The sequence below is a fragment of the Cebus imitator genome, unplaced genomic scaffold (assembly GCF_001604975.1).
Source record: "Cebus imitator isolate Cc_AM_T3 unplaced genomic scaffold, Cebus_imitator-1.0 Scaffold123, whole genome shotgun sequence".
Lineage (NCBI taxonomy): Eukaryota > Metazoa > Chordata > Mammalia > Primates > Cebidae > Cebus > Cebus imitator.
The window spans coordinates 3003796-3014292 of record NW_016107438.1 but is presented as its reverse complement, the minus strand read 5'-3'; the positions used below and the strand labels follow the sequence as shown (position 1 = coordinate 3014292).

General features: G+C 48.0%; 1 protein-coding gene across 4 annotated transcripts in view; it reads left to right on the top strand.

Annotated features, from left to right (window-relative positions):
• TAC4 (tachykinin precursor 4) overlaps positions 1 to 2888 on the top strand; it is a 10946-nt gene extending 8058 nt beyond the window's left edge. For 2 of the 4 annotated variants that reach the window (XR_005202084.1, XM_017540102.2), the window contains one exon: positions 1776 to 2149. Coding sequence is in view for 3 of the 4 variants with exons in the window: in XM_017540102.2 (XP_017395591.1) it covers positions 1776 to 1807 (32 nt within the window). In the remaining variant the exon portion in view is untranslated. Of the gene's footprint in view, positions 1 to 577; positions 638 to 1775; positions 2150 to 2409 lie in introns of those variants that run through there. The other 2 variants (XM_017540100.2, XM_017540101.2) reach the window with 2 other exon arrangements.
• The last annotated feature ends 7609 nt before the right edge of the window (positions 2889 to 10497 follow it).

Here is a 10497-nt window from a genome sequence, read left to right as displayed (position 1 = left end):
AAAAAAAAAAAAAAAAAGAAAACCAGCCTGTACCCTGCATTCCCTCAGTGCTCTCGGGACCAAGTCCATTCCCCTAATACAACTCACCGCATCCTTCAGGACCGCCTCACTGACTTGACTCCCAGCCCCTATCTTGACCAGCTTTCCTTCCCTGACCGCCTGCCCTACACAGACAGAGCTTGTCTCCATGACCTGGCATGACCCTGTCCTTGGCACACTGCACTACACTTTCTTCCTGGGTCACATGGCTGGCTGGTGTCCCCAGACCGGAAGTCCCCCAACAGACAGGCATCAAGTCTGTTGTTGCCTCTGTATCTCCAGTTCCCAGCAGTTTCTGCCTGTTAGAAGCACCACTAGGTGTTTGGGAAGAGAGAGCAGAGGGAGAATGGAGGAAGGAATCAATGAAAGAACTAGTGAATAAATCAATCAGTCCACTGGTGTTTCCTCACCTCTTGGGTTGATGGAGGAATGATTCTGTCTGCAAGGCCCTGGCCCTGGCCCTGCCCTTCCCTGCTTCCCAAGATAGCCCACCACTGCTGCCTCTTTCTTCTCTACCACTTCTCTCTCCCACCGCCAGTGTATCAGCTGGAACACACACTCCAGGGCCTCCTGGGCAAGAGAAGCCCATCCACAGCAGGTAAGGGCCACTGGTGGTTGCAAGGGCATCATGGGAAAATGGCCACTTTGCCGCCAGTCTCCAAGGTGGGGGCTGGGCAGCTGGAGAGAGAGGCCCCCAGGAGAGGCAGTTGAGTGCAAGGAGGTGGTGTCTTTGATGATCCAAGACTGAAATTGCTGTGGCCCTGAAGCTGTACCCTCCCCATTCCCCGCACACCCAGGCACACTCTGCCCGGCCCCTACCCCTGCCCCTCAGGGCCAGCTGAAACCATGGGGACTTATGCCTAGTTTCCCAGGCCTTGGAACATCCCCTATTCCCTCACTGTTTGCAAAGTTCTCATCACTGATCATTAAGAGAGTCATGCCTTTACTCTTCAGAGATTTTCTGCCTTCAACTGTAAATAAGCGCAGATCACTCTGGGAGGGGTAACACTGGAAGTAGTTATCAGCTCACACCTTCTACCAGAGGCCATGCCCCCAAATGGTTCCAGGGGGCCAGGCAAGAAAATGGGTAAATGAATCAGGTTGGGGAAAGGTCACAGCTCAAGCGAGTGGGCACAAGAGGACAGGCAGTGGGTACCCCAGCAGGTCACAGACACTGAGCTCCAGTCTGCCCTTCCTGGCGCCTAACCTCTTCCACCGGAGCTGCAGACTTCTGGACCCCTCCCCTCCCTAGCACCCCTGATAGAACACCTGCTCGAGCCATTCCATTCAAGAGCCATGGAAGTCACCTCAATAACAGAGATGAATGTCCCTCCGTGCATGCTGTGGGCAGGAATATTAGAAGTCAGTCATCACTTTTCAGAGATAGAAAGCTACTTGCCCAAAGTCACACAGTGAGCCGATAACAGAGCCAGAACTAAACTGTGTCTCCTGTTTCCTGGTCCATGGCACTTTCCATGTCCCCAGGACAGCCTTTGGGACTCTTAGATAGCCTTCCCCACCTTTAAAGAGGATAACTGAAGGTAGGCTCCATCCATGCTCTGCAGGCATTAGCAATTGACAGACAAGCCTGTAATTCCATTGCCCTAGAAATCTCTAGACAGGAGAGGGGGGTTAGGAAGATGAAGGCCTGCAATGAGACTAGGGAAGACTACCATGGGTAGAGGAGCCAGACAAGACCCCCCATAACCACAGTTCATATGCCAAACTCTCCCCAGGCAGAGAGGATGAGGCCCAAGGTTCAGAGTAAAAGCCCCCACCGCAGACTTCCCAGAGGACGTGGTGCCGCTTCTTCCTACCTGGACGTCACTGCTGACGAGCCGGCAGGCCAGCTTTCTTCTCCATGTCTCCTGTCCTCATTGCTGGCACTTTACACGAGGCCCACACTGAACCCACTGGGCTTCTTCCTGGACTCATGGTGTCAGGCAGCAGTCCTGCATAAATGCAGTCTTCACTGTTGCAAGCTGCAATTGACTCTGCCTTCCCTCACACTCAGAGCTGGCATCTCACTGCCCAGCAGTGGGGAGACTCGCAAACTCTGTATCCCGTGCCTAGCACACAGTAGGTGCTCAATAAATAAGTGACCAGTGAATGGCTCCTATTCTGGTGCACAGCAGAGGGTAGCAATGGCCTGGGCTCTGTAGCCTGTTCAGTGGCCTCACTGGTATGTCAGCAGGCCAAGGGGCCTTCTGCAGAAGTGCAGAGAAATAGTGAGCAGCCCTGGTCCTGCCCCCAGAAGGGAAAACAGGCTTGGGACACAGGTAAGGATGACAGAAACAGGAAGGAGGCCATGACGGGGTGGGAAGGTATTACGGGCATTTCGAAATGGAAGGGATCTAAAAAAAAGGGAAGCATCCTCTGAAGCCCCAGCCGGAAAGAAGACGCCCTTTTCCTACTCACAGACATGATCTCAAGGGCTCAAATCCATGCATCTCCTGACTCAGAGAACTGGGTTCCAGGTCATTCATCAATTGTCTTGTATAAGGTGACCTTTCAACTAACTGCCATGTGGTTAAGACACAGCCCCATCCTTGAACACCTTAGAAGACCGAAACAGCTCAAAGCCTCAGGGAGCCCCACACTGATAGGGAGGCAACTGTCCCTGTACTAGTAATTTATAGGCAGGTGAGACACAGAGGACCCCTTAGAAAGCAGCACATGAGCTACCATGAAATCCTGGAGGCAAACCTAGGTCCTAAGTGTGGTGTAAGGAATGCGCTGGGAATTGTGTGTGGGTCCAGCAGTAAAGGAGGTGCCTTAATCCACTAGGCTACAAAGCATTTAGCTTCTGTGTCCCTCTCTCCAAAAAAAAAAAACAGGTGAGGAATTTTTCTGGGTGTTTGATTCTTTGCAGGCAGGTGCAGGAGAGGGAAGCTGGGCTGTTTAAAAGGAGGGGAAAGCAGGCACACTGGTATAGAGGGCAGGACCCTCCTCTGGATGCCAGGAAAGGCTTTAGTGACAACAAAGGTGGCTCCAAGAAGGAAGTCAAATGGCACAGTACAGGCAGGAGGAGTCCTTCCACTTGATCTGTAGTGAGGTAGTCTCTCTCCCAAGACCGTTCACTGTGAGCCCCAAATAAACCTCAGGCCCCCGTTTTCCCCTTCTTCACACCTTACCATCATGTCCAGCAATGAATATGGGAGTGGGGGCCAATGCGAGCCTCCTCCTTGGACTCTGACACTGCTGCAGAATTCTCCAGTTAAAGTACTTCCCATCTCACCCACTCCTAACCCCCTAACCCACCAGGCATCCCCAGTGCCTGCCCCAACCCACCCAGCCACCGGTTTGCTCCCAAGAAGTGGTTTACTGCAATAACCCAACTCAAAGCTCCAGCAGAGGGCTGAAGATGTCATTCTTGTGTTTTGAATTCTGGGACATTTAGGAAACAGGTGAATTCACCAAACAGTGAGTTTCATCTATGTGCCAGCATTTCACTAGGAACTCAGATGGGATTGGGGATATGAACGAGTGTAAGATTGGAATTTGCCCTTGAAGGCCTCATGGTGCTACAGGAGAGCCAAGATGTACTAAAGGATGCAAAACCCGCCTTCGCTCCCCAGTGCTATCTTTTTCAAGCTCCCTATGTTCACTCCTGCTTCTGGTTTCTGCACAAGCCAATCTTTCCATCCTGGTGAATGAATTCTTTGCCGAGATCCATTTCTCTGTAAAAGTTTTCCAGCCCAGGAAACACCCATCCATTCCCTCGTTGGCATTCCTGAAATGCCTTACAAGTTCCTCCATTCAGCACTTCCTCTATGTCACAATGTTGATGTTATAATTAATGATTTACCTCCCCGGCAAAAGAGGGTTTCTGAATAACATCAATCACATCTTATTATCTTTGTGCCCTCAGTGCCAACAGTAGTGCCTGGCACATGAGAGGTCCCTGGAGAGCATTGTGACAAAGGATTCACATTTCCTGTCCTCAAGGAGTCTATCTCTAGAAAGCCAAACTTAATACAAATCACTGAAACAAGTAGTAGCAGCTGCGACTTACTGAACACATCCCATAGTTCTCAAACTCAACCTGTCCATACACTGAACTTTTGATCCACTGCCCCAAAGCTACTCTTCATCATCTTCTGCATCACTGCAAATGGCACCTCTATGCACCCAGCTGCTAGAGCTACAAATCTGGGGCTTCCCCTCAATTCCTCACATCTCATTATCCCCTAGCTATTGAACCCTCTACAATCTATCTTGAGTCCACCTACTTCTTGCCATCTTTCCCGTCACTGTTAGTACCAGCCACCTTCCTCCCTTGTTTGGAGGGCAGTAGCCTGGCAGACCTCCTTGCTTTCCACCCTCCTGCCAGCCAGCCACCCTCAGCCTTTGTCCACCAGTGCATGACCTTTTAAAATGGGAACTAGGATCATGTCCATCCCTTGTTGGCCAGAGTCCAACGGTGTCCTAGCATTCTTGACATTCTTGCAGAAACCTCCAGGGCCCTGTTGCTCTCTAGTCCCTCTCCTCTGTGTCGTCACCTGTCACACTTGTCACCAGGGTCTCTCAGACACACATAAATGCTGGCCTGCTTCTGGATCTGGACACTGCCCCAGTCCCTCTACTCCATATGGCCCCCACCCTGCTAACTCATCTTTCAGCTCCCAGGATATAGGCCCCTTTTTAGACAGGGTTTATACTGGTTCCCCAGACTCAACTAATTGCTTAGTTGGTGGGCCCAAGGGAACTTGTTTACTGACTACATGAATGAATATATGGCAGGCACTGCAAGAGAATTTTCCACAATTCTGCCACTTGCTTGAAGTTGCAAAGGAAATGACAGAGAGGATCTGGGCTACAGTGGCTCGACTTCACATACACATACTAAGTCTATGCCATGATAGTTCAGACAAGTCTCAGGCAGAATTAGGGGCCTATTTGGGTGGGAAACATTTCCAAAAGCCCTACTCCCAGGACACCAGTCCGAGGCTCCTTCCAGATCAAATCATTTTAGGAAATGTTACATCCTGTGTCTTCTTGGAAAACCCCAATGCCCATTAGCCTACTGAAGGTTTTGGGAAATCTTGAAGTCAAGAAACATACTGGTATTTATTTTTTTTATTTTTAGAGACAGGGTCTCGGTCTGTCACTCAGGCTGGAGTGCACTGGTGGGATCTCAGCTGACCCTGACTTCCTGGACTCAAGTGGTCCTCCTACCTCAGCCTCCCAAGTAGCTGGGACTACAGATGCACACCACCACGCCCAGAGAGTTTTTTTGTAGAGATTGCATCTCCCCATGTTGCCCAAGCTGGTCTAAAAACTCCTGGGCTCAAGTGGTCCTCCCCTGTCAGCCTTCCAAAGTGCCAGGCTTACAGGCAAGAGCCACCATGCTGGGCCTGATATTAACTTTGGAAACACACTGTTTTCCAACTTTCATTTGGCCACAGAGCCCTTTTTGCCTGTATTTTTGTATTTAATGGAACATACTTTATGGAATGTTGAGTGGAGGCTTTCTCAGTAAATACAAGAAAAGGAATTATAGACTAATCCAGTTGCACGTTGAGGTTACGTGTAAGGGAATGATGAAAGCTAGGTAGGTTGAGTCAGATTACGGAAAGACTTGAAAGCCAGGATAAACATGAACTTAATCCACTGAGCAATGAGAAGCCCCATCAATTCTGGAGCAGGCAGGTGATAAACAGTATCTTGACAGCAGAAAAAGGCAGGGCGTAGCGGCTCACACCTCCTAATCCCAACACTTTGGGAGGCCAAGGCAGGCTGATCGCTTGAGCTCAGCTCAAAACCAGCCTAGGCAACACAGCAAAACCTCGTTTCTACTAAAAAACACAAAAAATTAGCCAGACTAGGGGGCGCACGCTTGCGGTCTCAACTACTCTGGAAGTTGAAGTGGTAGGATCGCTGGAGCCCAGGAAGGTGAGGCTGCTGTGAGCCGTGATCACACCACTGCACTCCAGCCTGGGTGACAATAAAGCAGTAGAGAGTCTTCACTTTTCCTAATCCACTTAAGGAGATGGCTACGAATTCCAAGGCCAGTAAGTTACCTTAGAAGCAATTTGACAGGTAAGATATGATAAATCACCAAATGAGATGAACTGACTGAGGCTGCCATTTACACAGAACACGAACGGTGCCCCCTGGAATTGTACAAGGTGGTAGCCTTTCTCTAGGCACATCTGGCTTCCAACCACAGGCAGTTAATGAAACCTACGGGGCAAACTGAATTCCAGCCCTTTAGTTTCCAAAGTGCCCGTTTCACTTCTCCACTGCCACGTATCAAACCATTCCAAAACGTGTGGTTTAAAACAGCATTCTGACAATTTTCTGGGTTAACAGGACTTGGCTAGATGTCTTTATTGTCCTGAGGTATCAGCAAGGGCCACTCACGAGTACGCATTCAGCTGGGAGTCTGGCGGGGTTGAAACCTTCAAGTGACCTGAGTCTGGGTTTTGGTGCTATGACTGGAGCATCCTGGTTCTCCTATGCATGGTCTCTCACCATTCAGTAATCTAGCCCAAGCTTCTGGTTTGGAAACATGTCAGCTCATTTTCAAGAGCAACAGTGGAAGCTGCCAAAATATCGCTTCCATAACATCCTTAGTCAAAATAAGTCACAAGTTCAGCCCACAATGAGGAAAAAAGTAGGCCTTATTGCAAGTGCACAGAGGGATGAGGGCAATTGTTGGCGGCCATCCTTGGAGATCACATACCTACCATACCTCTAAATCTGAGAAGTTAAGAGTGTAGGTTTCTGACAAGTTTGAAACTGAACGTATGGTAAGCCCTTTCCAGAAATAAATGCCCGATTAAGAACAAAGACTGGTTTCCTGGAACGAACATGACTTGTCGACGATAAAGAAAGGTGTTTATAATCTCACATTTGCGAGGAGCCATGGAGCCAGAATTGTGCAATAGTACAGGTTATTTTCTCCACTCTTGGGCACAAGTAAACAAATCCCCAAACCCCCAAATGGTGACAACATGACCTGGACTTAAAGGTATTGCACAAGAGGTTGGGGCAAACTGACGCTCTGGCACCAAGGACATTGCTCATCACTGGGCAATCCTTTGTTTCCTTCTTAGTGACATTCATCGGGTTTTTGTTGCGCATACCACACAGGAAGAAGCTATTTTACTGCCCCTATCAGCAGGAAACAGTCTGGAGGACGCAGTCACATAATTTCATGTAAGTGCTGGGGCAAAACCAATAGAGGTCCAATTCCATGATCCCAGTGAACAGCAAACGGTGGCTTCTAGAAGTCCTAGCACACATCACATACTATCATTCAGCAAAGCAGTTTTCATATTTTAGTCTCATGACATTCAACACTTTGATATGCTGTACATATGTGCACCTGTGAGACACATAAGGTAGAGGAAACTAATGCTGAGAGCCTCAGTGAGTCAGGCTTTCTCCCCGCTGCCATTTCATTTCACTTGATGGGATTGCTTATTTGAGCCTGAGCACACTAAGAACTAGCCAAGGTTGTGCGGTAAGAGGATTCCTACTGTCTCACCCGGGTTTTTTCTCAAATCAGGGTTTCTTCAATCCATATCCAAGAATGGACTTCAAAGGCACAATTTCCTCAATTATAGACAAATGTATGCATATTTACAGGGGTGATTTTTAAAAATCCAGTGCTTTAATCAGAGTCTCAAAAGGTCAGAAGAAAAAAGTGGTAGAAGGATCATGGCTGAGCCGTGCTGCTTGATCCTGGTGCTGCTCGTAAGACTTTTTTTGCTGTCACTTGACTTCTCAATTGCTCCTCAGAGGAGGAAAAGGCAGGTACATCTAGTGCAACACTTGAAAAGTTACTAATACACATCCAAAAAAGCTGATTTCCATTTGCTTCATGTTCCACAAGGAATGTGTGTTGCAGGTAAGCTGTGGTCTATTTTTGTACACTGATTTTAGGTACTTTGTAGCCCCAACTCTGATCTGAACCAACTGGCTTGACATAGGCAACTCCATTCGAGGCCATTCCTAACCCCAGCAGTGCAACCCACTCAGAACTATAGGGACAAATCACGACAAATCGAAGTTGAAGACAAGTCAAAAGCATCACCTTGTCATTTAAAGGTTACACCACACTGTTAAAAATTACTTGGCCAGGTGCGGTGGCTCATGCCTGTAATTCCAGCACTTTGGGAGGCTGAGGTAGATCACCTGAGGTCAGGAGTTCGAGACCAGCCTGGCAACATGGTGAAACCCCGTCTCTACTAAAAATACAAAAATCAGCTGGGCAAGGTGGTACACACCTTTAGTCCTAGCTACTTGGGAGGCTGAGGCAGGAGAATCGCTTGAACTTGGGAGGCAGAGGTTGCAATGAGCCGAGATCGTACCACTGCACTCTGGCCTGGGTGACAAAGCGATACTCTATCTTAAAAAATATGTATCTTTAATATGACTCACTGGCCCCATATTAAGAAAAAAGAAAATAAGAGACGCATTAGGTGACCAGACCTTATGATAACATTAGCAAAAGTATGGGATTTGGACTCGGGGAATCAATGCTCTTATTCTGTTGCTGTAACACAGCTAGACCACTATGAGCCTCAATTTCTCATCTGAAGAGGGTGTAATATCCACCTTACCGTGCTGTGGTGAGGAATGAAGAAAACCACGGAGTAAAGGGACAGTGCTTACTCAACAGTTCAGTCCTCAATCAGAATGCCAGAATGCGGCACATCTTTTGCTTCCTGGTTTAGCTCTCCGGCCCCTCAAAATTGCTGCTTCTAAAGCCAACTAACATCAATTCTGTTTTTTGTTTTTGTCTTTTTGAGACAGGGTCTCACTCTGTCACCCAGGCTGCAGTGCAGTGGCATGATCTCAGCTCACTGCAACCTCTGCCTCCTGGGTTCAAGCGATCCTTGTGCCTCAGCCTCCTGAGTAGCAGGGACTACAGGCACATGCCATCATGCCTCATTTTTCTATTTTTTGTAGAGGCGGAGTTTCATCATGCTGCCCAGGCTAGTCTTGAATTTTGAAATGCTGGACTCAAGCGATCTGCCTGCCTTGGCCTCCCAGTGATGAGATTACAGACTATTAAAGAGTTATCACAGTGCTATCATGCCTGGCTTAAAAATCAGTCCTTTTTGCTGTAATGTGTTGAGTTGGTTAATGAATTTAAAAAATAAAAAAAATTTAAAAGAAAAATAATCAATCCTTTGCCTGAAAGTTTTCACCAGCTTCATTATTATCCTTGTAATGGAAGCCATTAGAAACAAGGGTGTCTATAACAAAGAAATCTAAACAGAAGAGAGAGGATAATTAATCATTAAGAAATCAAAAAAAGTTGTGGAGCCGGGCGCGGTGGCTCACGCCTGTAATCCCAGCACTTTGGGAGGCCGAGGCGGGTGGATCACAAGGTCAAGAGATCGAGACCATCCTGGTCAACATGGTGAAACCCCGTCTCTACTAAAAATACAAAAAATTAGCTGGGCATGGTGGCGCGTGCCTGTAATCCCAGCTACTCAGGAGGCTGAGGCAGGAGAATTGCCTGAACCCAGGAGGCGGAGGTTGCGGTGAGCCGAGATCGCGCCATTGCACTCCAGCCTGAGTAACAAGAGCGAAACTCCGTCTAAAAAAAAAAAAAAAGTTGTGGAAACAAACAGCAGAAGGGAGGGTGTGGGCGACACACCTTGAGCCAGACAAGGTGAGGTTTCTGGCTTTGCTGCTTACTTCCACCTTGGACTCCAGGTCTCCTTTGGCAAACCACTGTAGGCATCTACTGCACAGGGATAATATGAGGGTCAAATCAGGCAGTACAGTCCCAAGTATATGAGAAGCAAACAGCCCATGCTAAGGCTCTGTTCTTCCAGAAATAGAGTAGGTACTTTCATTGAGCAGGTTTCAGGAACAATTCCAGACTTTTCTTCTTCTAATAAAGGAGCTTGGGGCCAGGTGGGGTAAATCGCATCTGTAATCCCAGCACTTTGAGAGGCCGAGGTGGGCAGATCACGAGATCAGGAGTTTGAGACAAGCCTGGCCAGCACGGTGAAACCCCGTCTTTACTAAATACACACACACACACACACACACACACACACACACACACACACACACAAAAGCTTATATATACTTAGTATGTATATATATGTGTATATACACATATGTGTGTGTGTGTGTGTGTATATATATATATATATATAAATAAAAATTTAAGCAGCTGAGCTTGTATTATGCAGATAAGAGAGTTAAAAGCTAGATGCAGTGGCTCATGCCTGTAATCTCTGCACTTTGGGAGGCTGAGGTATGTGGATCACTTGAAGTCAAGAGTACAAGGCCTGGACAACATGGTGAAGCCCCGTCTCTACTAAACATACAGAAATTAGCCAGCTGAGGTGGCCTGTGCCTGTAATCCCAGCAACTTGGGAGGCTGAGGCAGGAGAACTGCTGGAACCCAGGAGATGGAGGTTGCAATGAGCCGAGATCACACCACTGCATTCCAGCCTGGACAACAGAGTGAGACTCTGTCTT